This window comes from Ceratotherium simum, chromosome 25, assembly GCF_057802395.1.
Source record: "Ceratotherium simum simum isolate JZ-2026a chromosome 25, ASM5780239v1, whole genome shotgun sequence".
NCBI classification, from domain to species: Eukaryota; Metazoa; Chordata; class Mammalia; order Perissodactyla; family Rhinocerotidae; genus Ceratotherium; species Ceratotherium simum.
Genome location: NC_141924.1, coordinates 29,117,952 through 29,138,779, shown reverse-complemented (window position 1 = coordinate 29,138,779; position 20,828 = coordinate 29,117,952). Strand labels below are relative to the sequence as shown.

Below are 20,828 nucleotides of genomic sequence, written 5' to 3'. Positions count from 1 at the left end.
CATTCTTCCCCATTCCCGTGTCCATCTACTGGCATTTCCAAATGTCATGAACTTTCTAGACCCAGTTCATTGCCCCAGCTCCTTGAACATGTTCTCTTACAATCACTAACATCATCTCTGATTTTCTCCCTTGTTTTGCAAGTGCCTGAGACATGTTTTTAAAGAACACATGGCAGAAAATATCTTGTCACCAACCAACAGACACCTTCTCTATGAAGGAAAATTAACTCTTGCAGGTAAATAACTGCTTCCTTCAAAACCCCAACACCTTTGCTACCTTGTAACTTGTCCAACTGTTGCTAGTTGAAGGGTGGGAGGAACTGTATTTGCCTATGTTCAAGGCGATGGAAGATGTGAAGCAGACAGGATCCTGCGGAGTCTTGATCAAAGACTTCAGGGGCCAGCCCAGAGTAGCAGTTAAGTGCACACACTCTGCTGCAGTGGCAGCCCTGGGTTAGGGAGTTCGGATTCCGGGTGCGCACCAATGCACTGTTTGGCAAGCCATGCTGTGGCAGCGTCCCATATAAAGTGAAGGAAGATGGGCACGGATGTTAGCCCAGGGCCAATCTTCCTCACACACACAAAAAAAATGACTTCACAACCTAGCTAGCTATATGCCCTCCATTTTCTCGCTGTAAAACGGGCTAACTATATCTGTCTCATAGGATTGTTGTTAAAATGAATAACACATAGGAAGAGCTTAGCTCAAGGTCTGGAATATAGTAAACACTCAATGTCAGCAGTTATCACCATCATGCTGCTCCTCCAAGGAGCTGGGCAATCACCCTAGCAGTGTTAATGAGAACCTGTTATGTAACAAACATTGTGCTAGGTAAGTATCAGTGGAGGATATGAAATAATTATTTTGTATAATCCTTTCCCTCTGTTTGGGAAGCTCTGCCATAATGAGCAAACCTGCAGGATAAGTTCAGAGAAGAAGAGAGTCTGTGAAGCTGAAGGATCCAGGAAAGGCTTCATGTGGCCCATGGGACTGGAGGTGGGCTTGGGGGGATAGCAAGGATGGAGGTCGGTGGAAGGACAGGAGGCAGCACACCCGGGATAAAGAGCATAGCAGGAGGAAAGGCTTGGAAGCAGAAGCCACCTGAGAGAATGGGCTCTAGCAGCGTGGTTAGGAGGGTGAGCCCTGGAGGCTGACAGCCAGGCTCACTCTTCCACTCAGCCTTTCCTGCCTGTGTAACCTTAGGCCAGTTACAGCTATCTCCCAGTGCTGCAGTTTCTCCCCGTTGTTGTGAAGACTGAGTGAGCTAATGGATGTACAAGCACTTGAAAGAATGCTTGGTGCAGAGTCAGTGCTCAATAAATATTATGATGGTCAGAAAGGGCTGCCTGACTGAAGCAAGATTTGCATTCATTCATTTATTCATTTCTGCACAAAATCTTGATTGGGCACCTACTGGGTGTGAAGCCCTGTGGGATGTGAGGTTGCCTATTTATGGTAGCGTGAGATCTGATGGGAGAGCAGGGCAATAATTCCTTATTCAGTACACATCTGTTGAGAACCTGCTGTATTTTAGGTGGAGTACTAGTCAGGCCGGGACATAACCCCCACCCAGCAACTGCCATATAGGGAAGATAGACATACCCAGTGTCTTACTTTTTTATGCATTTTAAGGGCTTTTTAATGCATTTTCTCCTTTCAGTGAGTTATGCAGAGAGGTTACATTTAATCCCATGTTATGTAGGGAATCTGAGGCTCAAGGCTCCGCATCATGCTCAAGGTCACCTGGCAGGTAAACAGCAGGGTCCAGATTCAAGCTAGGCTGCCTCAGCCTAGTAGGCTTTCAGAATCACAGCAAGCGCCTTGGAAACCAAACAGAGGGACCCAACTGGGAAATTCCTGGCAGCAAGTCATTGAGTCCTTGGACAGGGACTTGATAGGCTTAAAAGGGTGTTGAAGAGTTATTAGAAGCAATGCACAAAATGGTGTAGAGGAGGAGACCAAAGCAGAGAGATCAGCCTGGAAGCTTCGCAGGGAAGCAGGTGAGGTGAGAAGAGCCTGGGCCTGTGTTTCTCAACCATTCTTAACCTGTAGACCAATCACCTCCTCCAGATTTCATTTGAAGATAACAATTTTAAATTTTCTTTGATGTTATTTACAATTTCAAAAATAATTATCTATTGTGACAAAACCAAATCAAAGTAATGAAGCAAAACACAGTTCTGCGTTCAAACATATCCGTTTCCCTCCAAAAGTGGCCTCCTCCTGGGTTTATTAGAGATTTTGATTTATCCCTTCCCTCTATCTACCGACTTCCCAACACTGTGAGATGTACGGGCCTGTTCTAAAATGTGAGAAATGGGCATGAATAGAGAAGGATAAATGTGAGATATTTAAAAGGCAAAAACAGGAAGACTTTATGATTGATAAAATGGATGAGGGGGCCGGCCCCGTGGCTTGGCGGTTGAGTGCATGCGCTCCGCTGCTGGCGGCCTGGGTTCGATCCCGGGCGCGCACCGACGCACTGCTTCTCCAGCCATGCTGAGGCCGAGTCCCACATGCAGCAACTAGAAGGATGTGCAGCTATGACATACAACTATCTACTGGGGCTTTGGGGGAAAAAATAAATAAAATAAAATTATAAAAAATAAATAAATAAATAAAATGGATGAAAGAGGAAATGAGTCGAAGATGCCTTCAGGTATTCTAATCTATGTGCCTGAAAGTTTGTTTGATAATACTGAGGGTAGAGGAGGAAGGGGGTCAGGGAGCCAATTTTAGGATTCAAGTGTGGGCATGTGAGACGCCACATGGAAGCTGGATAAATATGATCATGTTCATCTCTCGGTGAAAAGCCACATCAGTTGTGCATTCATCTGTCACGTGGGATTGGGGTGTGGTCATGGAATCATGGGAGGGAGAGTGGCCTAAGAAGGACTCTTTACAGATTGACCCAACTTTTCAGAAAACCTTTCTTGTAGAGTCAAACGTGGTGGAATGGGGCTGACCTACGTAATCGTCACTATCACCAGGTGCCTGGTTGATGGCATACGCCATTAGTCAAATTCCATCAGAGAGGAGGCACCATGTAGTAGTATCAAATCCAGTTTAAAGTCACTGGGACTTTGACTCAGAGTTGGCATAGAGATGTGGTGGGGATGGGGAGTAGTGTTAGAAGAAACAGGACACCATTTTGAATGAAAAAGCATTGGACCAAAAACTAGGTGATAACACCAATTGTGGGCTTTGGGAAAATTGTTTCAATTCCCTTAATCTCTTCTGTAAATGTTGTTTATGGTGGTAAGGATGAGGACAACAATGACGATGATACTTAACACTTATTGTGTTTCAAAATTTCTTCCCGCTTTAAAAACTGTACTGTTGTAACCAAATAAGTGTATTTTCCCATTCCCAGAAGGTACAAGTTTTCATAGCTTTTGGAGCATAACCAACTTCCCATTGGAATTCATGCCAGCATACCCTTCACAAATGCATTGCTCCCCACAGATTGGTGTTTCTAAATAGAAAAATGAGTGAAGTGCAGACAAATACGATGGGCCAACAGCTGTAACACCTAAAGAACACCTGTTCTTCAAGCTGCTGCACAGCTGAAATGAGTCAGTCACGCTGTTCAATGCTCTAACAGTGCAACGAACACCCCCCAGTCCAGACTCTATGAGAAAAAACAAAGACCTAGTCGAGATAGAAACTCAAAATTTTGTAAGTCTCAGTTCTGGTTGTGTAGCACCTAGCTAAGCAGAATTTCAGACTCACTGTGTTCATTAATTAAGTCTAATGAAATCATTTGGTTAAAGTTTTCCACTGGGGCTGTAACGGCTTCAAACTCCGGGGATAATGAAAATGAACAATCTGACTTTATGCTTATGATCATCCTCCTTAGTCATCCTCTTTCGTATTACCATATCTACTTTTAAACACTGGCAGTTCCTGAATTTATCTTATTTTAAATCTTGTGTACATGCTTATTATGTGTCTGCTCTCACTAGAATCAAAGCTCCTTGAAGGGAGAGATTCTGTCTTAATCATTGATGCATAGAAGGCACTCAGTATTTGGTGACTGCTTGAAGGAAGACTAGGGCCTCCATAAATGGTCGCTAAAATAATCATCATCTCCTAGAATAAAGTCTAGGACATGAAGGTGCTCACTGTCTGTTTGTTAAGATAAAAGACTTGAAATTAGAAGGAGAAAACAAAACTGTTTCATTTTGACAATGAGCATCTATCTAATTCATGTGTGAGAGGCAGAGGGTGAGGAAAACAACATTTAACATGTCTTGAAGGTCTAGTGTTGTCTAAATGTCCCATTCCTAGTCCTGTGTATTAGTTAGGATATTGATTCAGCCATTGGAGACAGAGACAGATAACAATTGCTTAAAAAGACAAAAGTTTCTTTCTCTCTCATGTAAATATATATGACAGTTCCACCCATGAAGTGATTAGGGATCCAGGCTCCTTCTGTTCTTTCGCTCTGCCATCCTGGGGTACTGCTTTCTTTGTGTGGCTCAAGATGAGTCGCTAGTGTGTCTACATTCCAGCCCGTGGGAAGGGCCAGGGAGACAGGAGAGCATAGCCCTGTTGTGTAAGGATATGACTGAGAAGTTGTACACTTCTGCTCATATTTCATTGGTCAGAATGTAGTCGGTTATATTTAGCTACAAGGGAAGCTGGGAGATGTATTCTTTATTCACAGTGGGCACATACCCACTACAAGCTGGAAATTCCATTACTACAAAAGAAGGGGTAAATGGTTTTTGAGGGACAACTGGCTGTCTTTGCCACAGCCTGATTTGCAAAAAGGAATTTCTAGTAGAGATGGAATACAATTTTTAAAAAATATTCAAGGACAATTCAAGATTGAATAAAATATTTAATTTCTCTTCTATGTAAATATAGAAAGAATCTTTCCTCCAAACTTAAAGAAGAGGAGATAATAAAAATGAATCCTAAATATTTTATCTACTAATTTAACCTTAGTTACCTCATTTCCAGAGGTTAAAGTATATTAGAAAGAACTTCTAGAATAATATAAATAAAAATAAATAGAATAATAAAAAATATTTACTGATTTTTCTTGTATTTACTTTAAGCACCTGTCACATTCCCCCTCCAAACGGACTGCCTTTTCCTCTGAAATCACTAAAATTTAACGATTTTTTTTTCTAATTTCTAAGGGATAGAGTTAAATAGAGAGGGGGATACCTTATTCTAGTATTTGATTTCTCTTCTACTATTTTCCCCTTCTTAGGGAAAGGTAGAAATGTCTATTTGCCTTAAGTTACTATCAAAAGTGATATCAGAAAATGTTTGTAAATGTAAAGCTACATGAAGACTATTTAAACATGTACAGTCACATTGTCAAACTTGAAAAACAAGTGGCTTTACCGACTGTTTTAATCAGCTAGGGCTGCCACAACAAAATACCACAGATTGGGTGGCTTAAACAACAGACATTTCTCACAGCTCTGGAGGCTGGAAGTCCAAGATCAAGGTGCTGGCCGATTCAGTTTCTGGTGTGAGCCCTCTTCCAGCTTGGAGATGGCCTCCTTCTCAGTGTCCACACATGAGAGAGAGAGAGAGAGAGAGAGAGAGAGAGAGCTCTTTGGTGTATCCTTTTAGGATGACACTAACTCTATCGGATCAGGGCTCCACCCTTATGCCTTCATTTAATCTTAATTACTTCCTTATTCCAAATACAGCCACACTGGGGGGGTGGGGGGCCTGTTAGGGCTTCAATACATGAATTTGTAGGGGGACATAATTCAGTCCACAGTGAGGACAAAATGCCTTTTTTCGGATAATGTATACCTCTGCCAATGACCACCCAGATGAGTCAAGAGGCAAAAATGCTGCGAGTTCAATTAGTTAATAGATGTATCCTAGGTTGAGTTGAAACCATTACAAACATCATCCGGGTTATCTTAGATCCACATGAAATGTATCACAAATACATTGTCTTTAAAGTTGGAATTGTCAGCTCGCATCAAGTCTCTGCTTTAGGGAGAAATCAGTTCAACAGGAATGTGGGTTTCTGACCCGCAGGGCTGGGCGTCCTGAGCTGCGAGCCTGGTGTGCCCTGATACGCACTCTGTTTTGTTTTCTAAGAGATTCTTTGACTAAACAAACAGACGAAAACTTTCTGTTTACCATTTCCAGCCCCAATTTCACCTTCTTTCTTTCCTCAGAAAGCACAAGATTCCTAGATGTTTATCTGTTTCTCTTTGATGATTTCCTCTTAGTTACGAAAACTAAGCGCAACAAAAAGGTAAAATGCAGCTATTTCTAAATAAATCTGCTAAATAAGTTGAGAAATAGTTCTAAATAAGTTGTGTTAAAAATATAAATGATTCTTATATGTCAAATTGGATGCCACCGTCTAAAAAATGGACGCATTATAAAATATTGGCTTTTTTAGTTGTACAGCTCTGAACTAAAAAATAACAATGACCAAAGCAAGTTACATTTCTTAAGGCGTGCATTTTTAGAATGACTTAGTCTGTATACTTTTGAGGTAAGTCCCAGAAGCCACAGGACTTTATGGCCGACCTGCTTAAGCAAATGAGACCAAAATACTTTTGTCCATATCGGCCCTTTCCTCCTCCAAACTGTCCACCACAATGACAACTGCCAGAGTGGGGGACCTCTCTAAACTGTCTGCTGCCATGTGCCGAAGTGATAACCACCACTCATTCTGACTTGAGAGTTCACATCATTCCTGAGAAATGACGATTTGGGGGCTGGGGTGGGAGGGAGCCCTGACCTCTTGGTGTCTACCTATAATTAAGAACTGCAGAGGCCAAATGAATGTATAGCTGGCATCACAGACAACATGAGTCACCTGGGGGCTAGAGCCACAAAATCTCTTCTAAGAACAGGGGATTTTTCCATTACTTAAGTATTCGTGGTTATGTTATTGTTATAAAGTTATTAATTATTATTGCTGTTGTTAGTACCCATTAAGCCATGGTCTCATGGTCCACTAAAGGCTTTCTATCTAATCTCCCATTTCACGCTCTGTTCCCTGAATGGGGTATGCCAGTGGTTAGGAGGAAAGGGGCCTCCTCTAAGGCTCTCTGATACCTGCCCTTGGTGGCGGGAGGAGGAGCCGCATATGCCTTAAGCCATGAGACATATCTAATGTTGTTTCATTCCACTCACTTCTTTGCCAAATGACTAGCCTTACGCAGATGTAAGATCATGAGACTAGATATCTCATATCTTTTAATAACCTAAGCTTCTAGGTGGCATGTTGGTTAGTTGAGCTAAATAATTTAAGGATCTTTAAGCAATAAAATAGACACCCATTAATCAATCTATGAATAGTTGATTGGTGGTTGGGGAGGGAATGGGTGTTGGAGAATATTGAGTGCAGTTTTGAAACTAGGATGGCCTCCTATTTTAACCTACCCAGACTAGCATGTCTGAATGAGTCAAGCTCTGAAAAATCTCTCTCCCCTTCAAAACCTTGCTGCTAAGCACAGCCTACCTTCACTTCAAATAATGGCACAAATCTGAGCACATGAATTAATGGAAGCCCATATTGACTGTAGTATAAGGTAATATTCTGGTTTCATGCTTCATAACTTGATTCCAAAATAAGGAATGTATCTGTTTTAAATTCCTCTTTGCTATCTAATGCACAACATATGTCATGCAAAGCACAGTCTTTTACACCCTTTAAAAAAATTCATTACCTTATATATTTGAAACAATCTCCAGTATTTACAAATTATAGATCATGGAATCTATTTAGAGTTTAGTATTGGATCCCATGGACAGAGTTAGTCAAAATGAGGCTCCCCTTTCTCATTTATCTCAGTACTGTAGAGATCTCTCAGTAAAGAGATTTGGAAATGAAGAGTTTCCCATTATGCCATGGTGATTAAAATGTTTCCCAATTACAGATGTCACCCATTATTTATTTGGGTAATTAAACTTGGGGATCGGAAACACTATGCTTTGAATCACTATGTACTTTGGGGAAATGTTTTTCAAGACCTAGAAAGAATAGTAAGCTGGATTTCAAGCAATTATTTCTAAAAATCAATTTGCTTAAGGATGTACTTTAGGTATGTGCACCAATACTTATTTCCTATTTTTTTTTTTTGCATTATTTTCTTCTTTAATTTCAGAAACTTGGAGGCTCAGACACTGGTTTAATGTGTCCTTCACTTACTCCTGAACTGCAAACAGTAATAAAAGAGGGTGGTTCGTGTACAGTGCTCGATCAGCCCATTCCACTAGATAGATTGGTGGTCAAAAGTATCGATCCACTCCACGTGTCAGGTATGTGTCTCTTTTTTTCCTTCAGCATATCTGTTTGCCATCACAGAGTTTTTTATCGGCCTTTCTGGTAACAGGAAATGAATCCAATTTAAGTCTTCATAAAAGACAATACTGAGTTCCTATGTGGCTATGTATCGCTCACTCTACGAGCCAGTTATGGAAAGTGTTGAACTTAGTTTCCAATGTTTGGATGACACAGTTCTGCCACTTGCTAGCTAGGTGACCACAGGCAAGGCACTTAAGTTTTCTAAGCCATAGACTCCTCTTGGTAAAAGAGGGACAATAATATCTACCTCGGTGGGTTGTCATGAGAAGTAAATGAAATAATGCCTGTAAAGCATGCAATAAATGATAGCTATTATTAGTATTGCTATTATATTATTATTGTTAGTACTGTCACCATTGTTAAAGCACTAGTACACCACAACATGCTATGCAAGGCTAAGATATTTTATTACAATAGCTCTATAGAAAGAAACATGCCAGAAATAAATATATATGTCCACACACGTCATGTGTATAGGTCAGAAATATATATTATTTTTTTCATTTTTCAAGCATTTCCCAAGTGTCCCCTGAGAACTAGGCACTCTGTGGGTGCCTTGGAGTTCCAGAGATGAATAAGAAACAGCCTGTGTTCTTAGGGAGCTCTCAGAACAATGAAAGATCAGCAAATCCTCTGTCACGAAAGCCCCGGGACTCGAGAGACCTGAAGGACGTTGCGGTCTCCTCAGTGCTGGGTAGACGGCGGCAGTGTTCAGGAGGAAGCAGACAGTCACTCTGCCTTGGGTATAGGCTCGGAGGAGACCAGCTGAAGCCAGGCAGGAGGGGATTGCCTTCCTGTCCTCAGGAAGGAGCAGGAAAAGAGGGAACGCCACACATTCTCCTTAATGCCCACCCCAGCAGCCAAGCCCAGGGCATCCACGACTAGCGTAGGACCAACCTACACAGAGCAGAGCAACATCAAACAGTGAATGAACGAATGAATGTACAAATGAATGATGATAACAAACATTGACATAGTTATGTTATATAACCAAATCATATATTTAAATACTTTACAGGGCTGGCCCCATGGCATAGCGGTTAAGTGCGTGCGCTCCGCTGCTGGCGGCCTGGGTTCAGATCCCGGGCGTGCACCGACGCACCGCTTGTCCAGCCATGCTGAGGCCGCGTCCCACATACAGCAACTAGAAGGATGTGCAACTACGACATACAACTATCTACTGGGGCTTTGAGGAAAAAATAAATTAATTAATTAAAAATTATTAAAAAATAAAAAATAAATAAATAAATACTTTACATATGTTAACTTGTGAATGGAAGCAAACTCTCTCCCCGAGAGAAGGGCTCCACGAAGTGGACACCTGTGTCCAGAACCAGAGCCTTCTGCCTCCTGTGTCTATCCTTTCTACTTCCACTGAGATTTGCTGAAAAGTGACCTGGGCAGGCTGTAACATGTATCGTTACACCAGATTTGGCTGGGACCAATCACGGTCTATAGAGGCCAAAGTCTACATCAGCCAGAGAGCACTTCCAGAGCAAACCTAAAACGAGGCATCTCAGGGGAGCAAAACCTTTGCCTGTGAGCGCCCCCCTCACCCTCCATCCCCACTCCCAGGTGTGAGCCTCCCCCCTGCTCAGTGGATGGCAGAGCAGTGTAGACAGGCAGAGATGCAGTATGTGAGGCCCGGCAATCACTTCCTTTTGTCTGTTGAGCTTACTTTTTCATGGGGAAAAATGTCACAGCTGAGGAAGTCCTAGGCCAGGTATCTATTCTCTCACTACTGTGGCCATAGTTAGAAGATTCTGGCATGATAATTGGACGTGAGGGGACAAAGTTGTCAGAACCCCATGGGGAAGCGCGGAAGCAGCTTAGGCTGAGGGTTCAGTCTTGCCACAGCCCTGCCAGCTTGAAGAACTGGACTTGATGGGAAATCTGACATCACTGGATTACTTTGGGGGATGCATGTTTTTTCCCCTCTTTCTTTTCCTTTTTTTAAAAAAAATAAAAATACCTTTTTAACAACTATACTTCCACCATTTTTGATTATTTTCTGATTGTCACTACCATCTCTTGTTTGTTTTATTTTTATATTTGTCTCATTCTCCTTGTCTATTATTTTGACTGTTCAGATACAGTGCATGAGGCAAAATAGCTGTAGAGTGGGAAAGAGTAGAGGGTGAAGAAAGAGGAGATTGTCCTTTGCAGTGACAGAGACCTGGTTTCAAATCCTGGGTCTATCATTTGCAAGATGTGTGACCTTGGAAAAATTAATCTAAATCTGTTTCCTCATTTGTAAGTAGGAATGAGCTGACCTATCTTACACAGTTGCTATGTGATCTAAATGACACACAAGGGGAAAAAAACCATAGCAGCACAGTGCCTAGTACATAGTAATTATTGTTAATTATTATATTAGAATTTCAGGGGAAAAAAGAGCTATTCCTGCCCATGTGTTATTTCCCTATTTTATTTTACAAGCCCAGCCATACCAGGTCTTTCTGCTTATAAAGTCCCTAGTCCCCACATTACAGAAAAAACAGATGACGGATGCCGTGAGTACTGAGAACTACAGTTACGATTTTTGAGGAAAGTGGATTATCCAGCCAAGAACAACCACCTGATCTTTAAAGCTTCACTTGCTACGGGGAATTTATGAGGAGGAAAATCGGGGAGTAAAACAAACACTGCCAGATCTTTTTTCCAGAAAGTCATTTTAACAGGTTTAAGTCTTGGACAGAATTTCCTGAACTTACTAGACTTCGTTGTGGTAGAATTTAGGAAATATGAGGTTAAGACTGCTATGAGTATAATGGGTGATAACTGGAACAGTTCTTGCAGTTGAGAAAATAAATGTCTTACATTTGCTTTGATTCTGAAATGAGGCCCAACCTGCCTCGACGAATCTGAATTAAACCCACAAACTTCAGTGAATGTAAATCACGACAGTGGACGAGCATCAGCTTAATGATCAGCCAGGAAAAGACAGCGCTCTCTTCCTCCTCTCTGAAGTACTTGATGTGACCAGGAGACAACCCTGGTTTGGTTTTTTCATTTGTTCCTAAACATAAATCAACTATAAAAAGAATGTATGGGCTGCAGAATTTTATTCCCTGAGCTGTATTAATAATTCAAGGAAGAAGCTTTCATTTTAAGAGCTCCTGCTATATAAAAAAGGAATCTGCTCTCCCAGTATCTCCTGTCATTTAAGAGACCAGCTAGGAAATGACAGAACAGACTATTTCTTTTGCAAACACAGAAACCATGCCAACGTTTCTTTTTGTTTTGTTTTCCATTTCACATAATTTGGTAGATGTTGGATTTTGAGTCAGTTTTCTGGCTTTTCTTGACTTGTTGTGAAGCATTCAGGTGGTTTTGTATTATTGCCTCATCTTAATTTGTTTATAACTCTTGTTTTGACGTGACTTCCCTTGAAATACAAAAATAAATAAAACATGTTAGAAAGCAGTGGTGAGGGTCAAAAAAGAAACAATTATTACATTTTTTCCGCATTTTTATTATTTACATTTCACACACACAAAATCCACCTAATATGCTAAGCTTCTTCCTTGCGGAGGAGATCCCTTGCAGGACATTTGGTTCTGTCCAAAACGTCCATAAGACTTTTGGTCTATCCGATATTTGGGCCATGCCAAAAGGTCCTTGACATTTGGCTCTGTCCAAAACGTCAAAATGAGCATATTTGGTCCATGCCAAATGGCTTTGGACAGGACCAAATATCAAGGACCTCTTGGCATGGACCCAGTGTTTCCATGGATGTTTTGGATGGGACCAAATGTGACCACATATCAAGGACCTTTTGGCATGGACCAAATGTCTGATGGACGTTTTAGGCAGAACCAAACGTCAAGGACCTTTTGGTGTGGACCAGATGTCTCCATGGATGTTTTGGACAGGACCAAATGTGACCAGATATCCAGGACCTTTGGCATGGACAAAATGTCTGGTGGACCTTTAGGGGTAGACCAAATGTCTTATGGACATTTTGGACAGGACCAAATGTCTGCTAATCAAGGAGCACATTTTCCATCACTTAAGCCATTATTGCATTTCCTCAAGCCCCAGAAGTCGTTAGCTAAGAAAAAAAAGATTTTCTTATTTAAGTGGGCTCCATTTGGACATAGTAGTGAAGTCTTGGTCTCGGAATCAGATTTTTTTTTCTTTTTTTTTTTTTTGCTAATCTACATAAACCTCCCACCTTCGTTTAAAAAACAAACAAAAACTCCAGGTCCTTGTACTGAGAAACTGCTTGGATGTCACATTAAATGATTTGGATTTTTGTCTTTGTAATCTTTTTCTAGTCTTTGGGCTGAGAAATGCTTTCCTTATACAACATGAAAACAGATATCAACAGTGTATAGCAGCATTCTTATTACAAGCCCAAACGGAAAACATCAAAGTACGTATTTCATTTTGTAGGTTTTGATTCTTCAGACTTGACATGTGGAAAAGTCTCATTCCAAGCTTCTTAAGTAACATTGGATGGAAAGTTTTGTATTTCCCTCACTGGCTTTGGCTGGGGCAAAAGTTGGGAGGAGGGAGGGATATGCACATCTAGTCCATCATGCTCAGAAAGCTCAGAGGAGGCAATTTCCTCACACCCGCAGAGTTGACACAGCTGCTCTCCTTTTCTCCTGTGGCAGAAGTTCTAGAGCTGCTTCTGAGTTCTGCAGCTTCTATAGGATATGGGGAAGAACTGCTTTGGATTGCATGACTGACTTTTAAGATGCTCTAATCAACTCCAAAGTCCCAGTATGCAAATAATGTGATGTCACCTTAAGTAGTAGTGCAATAATGAACCATGTCAAGTCTGCTCTTTAAGTTTTGAAAATACACCACTGTTTTTACAGCTACGGAGTTGAAGAGCAGCTGCCTGTCTGACTCTGGCTTCTCTACCTTAGAAGTTTCCATTTTTGTCTTTCCTCTGGTAGGCTTTCATCATAGCTACAAGGTGGCCAGACAATAAATAATAATAAATAATGCAATATTGCATTATTCCTAAGGACTCAACTTGGTACCTCCCTCAGTCTGTTTTTCAAATTATGCCACCGGTTAAGAACTTCTATTTCCACACAAAATAGAAATTCAGCTTTCAAACTATTTATACATAATCTTGGTGCTCATTTTTCTAATTAGTCATTGATTATTATGGTTCTTTGATTACTCATGACTGTTTATCCAACTTGCATACCATACTCATTTAATTCATTTGCATTTTCATATATGATTAGAGATAGTTATGAAATGTTAGATGTAAGGAAGAAAATGGGAAATATGCAAATGTTTCATTAGTCTTCAGTTTTAAAGAGCAAGTCAATAAATACAAAGGAAAATATTAACCCAAATATGTGAGAAATTGTCAGTTTAACATTCTCTCTCTCTCTATATATATATATATTTCTTTTTACAGAAAACATGGATGACACAAATAACAGCAGCTGTCTCTTGCTTCACCAAGAGTCAAGAAACCAAGAAAATATCTTCACTCACACTGCCTGCAGAATCCTCTGAAATTTAGGGACCTAAAACAAGTGGCACACCTTTTTAGACATTAGGAATTAAGGTATTCTTTCATTCAAATCTTTGTAACACTTATCTAGTGATAAGCTAGAAGGAAATGTTCATTTTATAGGAGTTCCAGAATTTGAGCTGGGAAAATCCTCAGTATAGAGGAATAATGACTGCAATAAATTTGAACTCTGAGGAATTTCTTGGCAAGCATATACTGATATCCAGACTTAGAATGTTTCAGTCGGGCTTGCAAGAGGTGTGGGTGAAGTATGGTGCTATTATAATTTGTAAAGGGTCAATGATCAGAAAAATAGAGTGTCAGGAGGAACACAATGTCCACTGCTTGTGTCCAGTGTGAATTCTAACATCTTACTTTGTGTATATCTATAATGAAACCAATTTTCCTACATGGCTTATAAGTCAGTCTTACTGCTTTACAGTCCTACCTCACACACAATGATAATAGTTCTTTTGATACAAAGTTTGATTGCACTTTTAATATATTAAGCAATAAATAAAGTTTACATTTTAAGAGCAGTTTTTAAATTCCTATTCTCCAACAGTTTACTTATCTTGGGTATACCATATAATACTCTAACTTGGAAGTAGAAAATCCCAAAGACTAAATTCCATTAAGGAAAAAAGCAAATATCTGTTCCAGTTTCACCAACTAACACTTTCACATGGGAGATTTTCATAGAAATAGTAAGATGTCTTTAAATCTCATTTTTTGAAGAATGATGGAGTTTCTCATAAAACTAATTTCTGGTTTTAAGTGGCGTGTGTGTGTGTGTGTGTTTTAGCACAGTACAGTCACTTAATTTTATTTGGCAGGACTTGAAACTTCATTAGAATTTTTTAAGAAAGGCAGCTTGAATTATGATAGTACCACGGTGGAATACACTATTAACTACATTTAAGGAACTAGTTCTTATGGTCAGATTATATCAAATGGAAATTCATAAATTTTAATTTCAGGCACAGTACCTTTTGCAGTTTCCAAAATGGAAGCAGTAAATTTATCAACTTGGGCTGCAAGACAAAACTACCTTAAGTGATCTCCTTAAGTTGTAGAATGAGATAGAGGATGATGTTTGCGGAGGTCCCGTGCACAGTTAATTCTTTGAGGAAAACGCAGGTTTCACCATGCAAACCAGGCAGTACAGACAAGTGCAGCATAAAGGCTCTTGTACAAGGGCCAAGCACTATTAGAATGGAGGGTCACAGTCGCTGTATAATAATGTCAGACATTTTTAGGAGTAAGTGAAAATAAAAGGAAAATCTGGAGAACAATAACTACTGTTAATGTTTAAGAATAAATGAGAAAAAGAAAAGGCAAAGAAGGAGAGAATAGACTTCAAATTCTTTCCTGGAGATGGGACCTGGAGGAGAGTGAAAGCAATTATGTCCAGAAGACAACATAGATGTACGCAATGGAAGACTTAGGAAGAAATTTCTGGCCAAAAAATATGTTTTTAGAAAAAGAAATTAATCATTTTGCAGAGATTTTTAGATATAAGCCAGCCTAAGAGGAGGGCAATGGACTAGGACTAGGCAATCTCTCAAGATTCCTTTAGTCTCATGAGTCCAGTAACCATATATTTATACGTATAAAGTAACCATATATTTATACATATAAAGAACTAGTTTCTCCCTTAAATCTCATTAAAGGGGGAGAAAGATTGACTAAAGTAACATCAAAGATGTGAAACAGTTTAAGAATATGCTAAATACAAAGAAATATTGGCACTCCTACATTCATTGCAGCACTAGTCACAAAAGCCAAGATGTGGAAAAAATCTTAATGTCCATCAACAGATGAATGGATAAAGAAAATGTGATATATACATACAATGGAATACTATTCAGCCTTAAAAAAAGAAGGAAATTCTTCAATATGCAACAACGTGGATGAACCTTGAGGACATTATGCTAAGGGAAATAAGCCAGTCACAGAAAGACAAATACTGTATGATTCCACTTACATGAGGTATCTAAAAATAGTCAAGTTCATAGAATCAAAGAGCGGAATGGTGGTTGCCAGGGGCTGGGGAGAGAGGGAAATGGGGCGTTATAATCAATGGGCATAAAATTTCAGTTAAGCAAGATGAGTACTGCTATACTGAACACTTACAAAGTTGTCAAAGGGTAGATTTCATATTAAGTGTTCCTGCCACAATAAAATAAAATTTTTAAAAAGAATATGCTATATATTTAAACTGGAATTCTATAAAGCTCACAAGAGAATATATCTAACATATAATATACTAAGTGCTTGAGGATATACACGTTAAACTCTTTGGAGGGAAGAACATTAGAGTAAAATGAAAAAAACACTTCTGGAACTTGGTTCCTAGGAATAAACAGCAAAAACCAAAGGTACGTTGAGCCTTCAGAAAAGTATCTTTAAATGGTCACTTGGGTATAAAACTTGGATATACAATGAAAGAAAGGATTAATTTAATATTGTTTAATATGTCTTTTTAGTTTGTTAATTCTCCGTAATAATGAGTGGAGTGAAAAGGGAACGTCTCAAACAAAATGGCATTAGTAATTTCTCTTGAAATTATGAAGTTAATTACTCTTCTAAGTTGAACATTAAAGCATACCTGCCATCTATATCCAAGTGCAAAGTTCTAACATTCTATAAATAAACTAATGCAAAATGGTTAATATTTGTTCTTTTTTAAATAAACAAAATAATTTGTCACAGAATACATATACTAGAAAGAAATGGTTTTTTAATATCATCTTTAACATATAAAAAAAAACAAAAGCAACAATTCAATAAGGATCCTTCCATTGTTCTTCATACAGATTTAAATGCTGTCATGTAATTTACCATTGACAATTATAATCAGTAACCTTCTAATCACTGAGTTTAGAAATTATTACAGTATTTACTGAGCTAAAGTCTCTCACAAAATAAGGCACAACTACATGATCACAAGTAGTAAACACAACACAAATAATGAATCCAACAACTAAATGAGAAAATATTCATGCAAAAGTATCTACAGAAGCTATGAATATATGATCCAGTTCAAGGAAGTACAGAATGTCATATACATAACCGCATCATGTTACAATAAATTCATTACTTCTACACAGAAAGAACTTAGCTATTTCAAATTGTATTTTATACAATTTTACATAAATTTAGTTAAGTTTATGCACAAGATTCACATCTGCAACAATAACAAATTGATCATTAAAATTCAGGCAAAGGGCAATTAAGACACGATAATGTGTGGCACATTATAATTACAGAATACCATTCATCAAGCTCATGTCTAGGAATACTAGATTGATGGCACATTTAAATCTTACGGATCAAATCACCCATGGTTTTATAGCCAAAGTGCATAAAAAAAAAACCTGCTATAGTCAAATAGGTCATGAATATCAAAATATATGATCATCATTTGCTCTCCACTTAAAAGCTAAACATTTTTATGCAAATGCAAAGTTAAAAAAAAGTGGCTTTAAAGTTCTCAAAACTATAAAATAATCATACAGCCTTTTTAAGAGAGATGGGAAACTAACAAATTTGGCAGTTACTATTTAACATTACTGTGAGGAAACAAACTAGCTAATTCCATATTAAGAGGTAGTTGAACAAAATGTTATTTGTATACTGCATTGAGGTTTTGTGTTTTGTTTCCCTCTTTTTTTCTTCAAAATAAAAAAATCCTATACCAGCAGCTCTGTCTTCTTTCTATTAAAAAATTCCGTAGGTATAGGTCATTGTACACTAACCCAGCAAGACTTGATTTTAACTCACATTTCTGTGCTGGGGTTTGGAATTTACTAATTCGTGATGCCAATATGTTGTGCATTAGAGCCAAGAGCTGGGACTCTATGCGTGCCGGCTCTAACTCACTGACAAATAATACCAGCAGACATCTAAAATGTAGAGCCAATAAGGACACAAAAGATGACTTTTTAATTAAAAGAAAAAGAAAACCGTTTTTGTTTCCAAAACACCTTAAACTGGTGAGACTTTAACAGCGAAAATGTTAGGTTTCATTTCTAATATTGTTAGTATAGTAGCTTATGGTAAATTATTTGGGATCTATGAAATGAGATTAGATGGATAAAAATTAGAAAATCACTCAAACATATATGATTTTATTTATTCTCCCCACAATTTTTTTGTGAATATGAGGGTGGGGGAACAAGACATGGAAAAGGTCTTCAGTGCACCCAAGTGGAAGATGAAGTGAACAAATATTCTAATCCAGAAGAATTCTCATGAAGTTTTATCATCTTAAGAAAAATAATAAACAGTAGTGCTGTGAATATTTTTCCAACACATTTATTACATTACTTATATGTAAAAGAAAGAATTAAGACTATTTGCAAGAATTTATAAGTATAGGAAAATGCATAAATAATTTTAGTTCAATTTATATTATCCAAATATTATTTTTAATAAAGAGCCACTGTATTTCTTCATTATATATGTTCAACAATATATGTTTACCGAAGTCCAGGGACTCAATCAGGGTCCTTAATAGTTATTGACGACAGGGTTTATTTAATGGGATTTTTAAAAATAATTAAATGAATATGTGGCAATCTCTTTTAGTTTATATGTTCTAAGTATAGCATAAACATAATTTTATTTCAGCATGATATCTGAAAGCAAGTATATATTATAAACTATTTATTGTAAATGAAATATTAACTCCCATCCTTCCCTGCTATTATCACCAAATGACTGCACTGAATGAAGATATAACTTTACATTTCTTCTCTACAAAGAGTAATAAACCAATATTAATGATTTGTCTCTTCAGATTTTTCCAATTTTCCAAATTAATAAAACTATAATTTAAGTTCAGTTTCATTGTTCAGCATACAAATAAGCTAATTTTTAATTATCCTTAATTTAGCCATTCTGTTTCAGTTCTGATTATCGGATTCCGAAATACATTTTCAGTAATACTTTGTTCTCCAGCTGTTACTTCAAGATAATTTCACAGCATTATTTTTGCAAAGTAAAAAGATTTACCCGTTGATATGGAACCGCAAATTGAGAACCATTTTAAATTTAAGCCAAGTTCACAACTTTTAAAAATTCTTCCCTATTCTGTAAGAAGAAAATACGAAGTAGAATATTCAACATCTCCTTTCCATTTTGTATTTGATTTTCACAGATAAAACTACGGCAATAGCAGTTACTAGCTTTAAGATGCAAAATTATAAAACAATTACAGTGAAGCTGAGCTATACTCGGGAAGGTTAAGCCAAATAAAGGAAAAAAAGCACATCCATTAAAAAAGCGAACTCTGATTCCTGGAGATGCTGGAAAGACAAAATGAGGGTATAACATGAAGGCTCATCTCAGAAAACTTCCCACTTACAAGAATCTGAGAATAAGACCATTATACAATTATTTTTCATCTTCCAACTGGAGCTGAGGGTGGGAAGCTTTGTAGGATTCTTAATGGAGACTATGTAGGAGTTTAAACACGAGACAGAAAAAGACGAAAAGAAAAATTAACCCTAATCTTTAAAATACAATCCCAGGATAACCATAAAGTAAGCAAATTAACTTTACAGGGGTTTTCATAAAATCCACCCAAGAGAATTTAATCAGTATTGTTAAAACAAAAACTATGTTTGAATTTATGGTTAATACATATTTCAACATAAATTGTATTTAGAACACTGGAGTAGCACATGTATAACATAACAATGCAACTGAGCTATGGACCTATATATAAGAAAAAAAGAAAGATTTATAGTTCTGTGCATGACTTTACAAAGAGAATATTTAATACAATTAATGTGTTATTGTGCAACATATATGATATGATATCATCCACGTACATTTCTGTACACTAAATTTGGAAGAAAGTAGAAGTAAGCTATGGAAGTGTATTCATGTCATTTGTGAACAATGAAATTATATTTAAAAAAATACATTGCTATTTTCCATCCAAAGTTTATTTACATTTCATTGGCTAATTCCAAACTTGGCATGAAAGCTGTTCCAGGGGTTAAAGGGAAAAAAGTAATGAAAGATGAGCCCAAGTCTCACAAAAATAGAAGAGTTTTACTTGATACTGATAACATTCCAAAATATACGAATTCTAATTTGGTCTAGTATTGCAACCACTGTCCAAATCAAATAGTAGTCCAAGACCTCTATTAAGTGCATTTATTAAAAATCTAATGTTAGTGTAATATTACTCTGAAGTTGTGATAACCCACTATCCCTGCAAGTCATTGAAACATGCGTCACAGACACGAACAGGCTTCTTGGAAGAAGGAGTTAAGGCATTTTTGGCTGAACACTCAGCACAGAAGATATTCCCACATTGTCTGCAGTGATGCTGTAAATGACAAAAATTAAACAATTTCAAGCATTAACACTATACCAAAAGCTTTACGAGACTACAAGAATACTGTACACTGCACTGTGAAGGTATATTAACTTTCAAGTGATTAGTGTATGATTTAATAAAATAACATTTCAATATGTCAATTTAATCCCTTAGTCAAATTGAAGGCTTCCTATTTATCAGACTTTATGCTAAACATTTTATATGGATTTTATCAGGGCATTCTCAAAAGAAACTTAGGAGGCATTTAAAAGTGTTAATAAAACACCTCTATCAGATGAAAAACTATTCTTATTTGCCAAATGTTTCAGGCATAATTTCTTCAATAGGGATAATAAACTTGAAACATCACATGATGGTATTATTTAGAATAAATTTTTTTTCTCTGCTTTTTCTTCCTTTAAAAGAACCTAATGATGACTTAAACATATGAGTTTAATACTGGCATACTGGTTTAGAAAATCATTATTCTAGAGGACAAATTAGTAAAAAGGCAAAGACTGATTTTAAAACTAAAATTGAAAAATACATATGCTAACCAGAAACTAGACTGTATGTATGAAATTTGATTATTCTATGTAGCTGTAAATTAAAATTAACCAATAAATGGGGAAAGTTTTTTTTTTTAATCTGTCAAATGCAGGACTACTTGGAGGGTTAAAACATTAATTGTCAC

At 37.7% G+C, this 20,828-nt stretch overlaps 2 protein-coding genes across 4 annotated transcripts in view; one reads left to right on the top strand and one right to left on the bottom strand.

The window, feature by feature from the left end:
• Nucleotides 1–14,001, top strand: part of PLEKHG7 (pleckstrin homology and RhoGEF domain containing G7) — a 53,748-nt gene extending 39,747 nt beyond the window's left edge. Inside the window, exons 12-16 of the mRNA XM_014797716.2 lie at nt 143–236; nt 6,163–6,242; nt 8,110–8,263; nt 12,590–12,687; nt 13,699–14,001. Coding sequence (XP_014653202.2) covers nt 143–236; nt 6,163–6,242; nt 8,110–8,263; nt 12,590–12,687; nt 13,699–13,806 — 534 coding nt within the window. The 3' untranslated portion in view covers nt 13,807–14,001. The remainder of the gene's footprint in view (nt 1–142; nt 237–6,162; nt 6,243–8,109; nt 8,264–12,589; nt 12,688–13,698) is intronic.
• Nucleotides 14,002–16,523: 2,522 nt separating this feature from the next.
• The window catches only part of EEA1 (early endosome antigen 1), a 127,822-nt gene continuing 123,517 nt past the window's right edge, over nt 16,524–20,828 (bottom strand). For all 3 annotated transcript variants that reach the window (XM_014779605.2, XM_004417951.3, XM_087449112.1), the window contains one exon: nt 16,524–20,143. In XM_014779605.2, the coding sequence (XP_014635091.1) occupies nt 20,021–20,143 (123 nt within the window). In that variant the 3' untranslated portion in view covers nt 16,524–20,020. The remainder of the gene's footprint in view (nt 20,144–20,828) is intronic.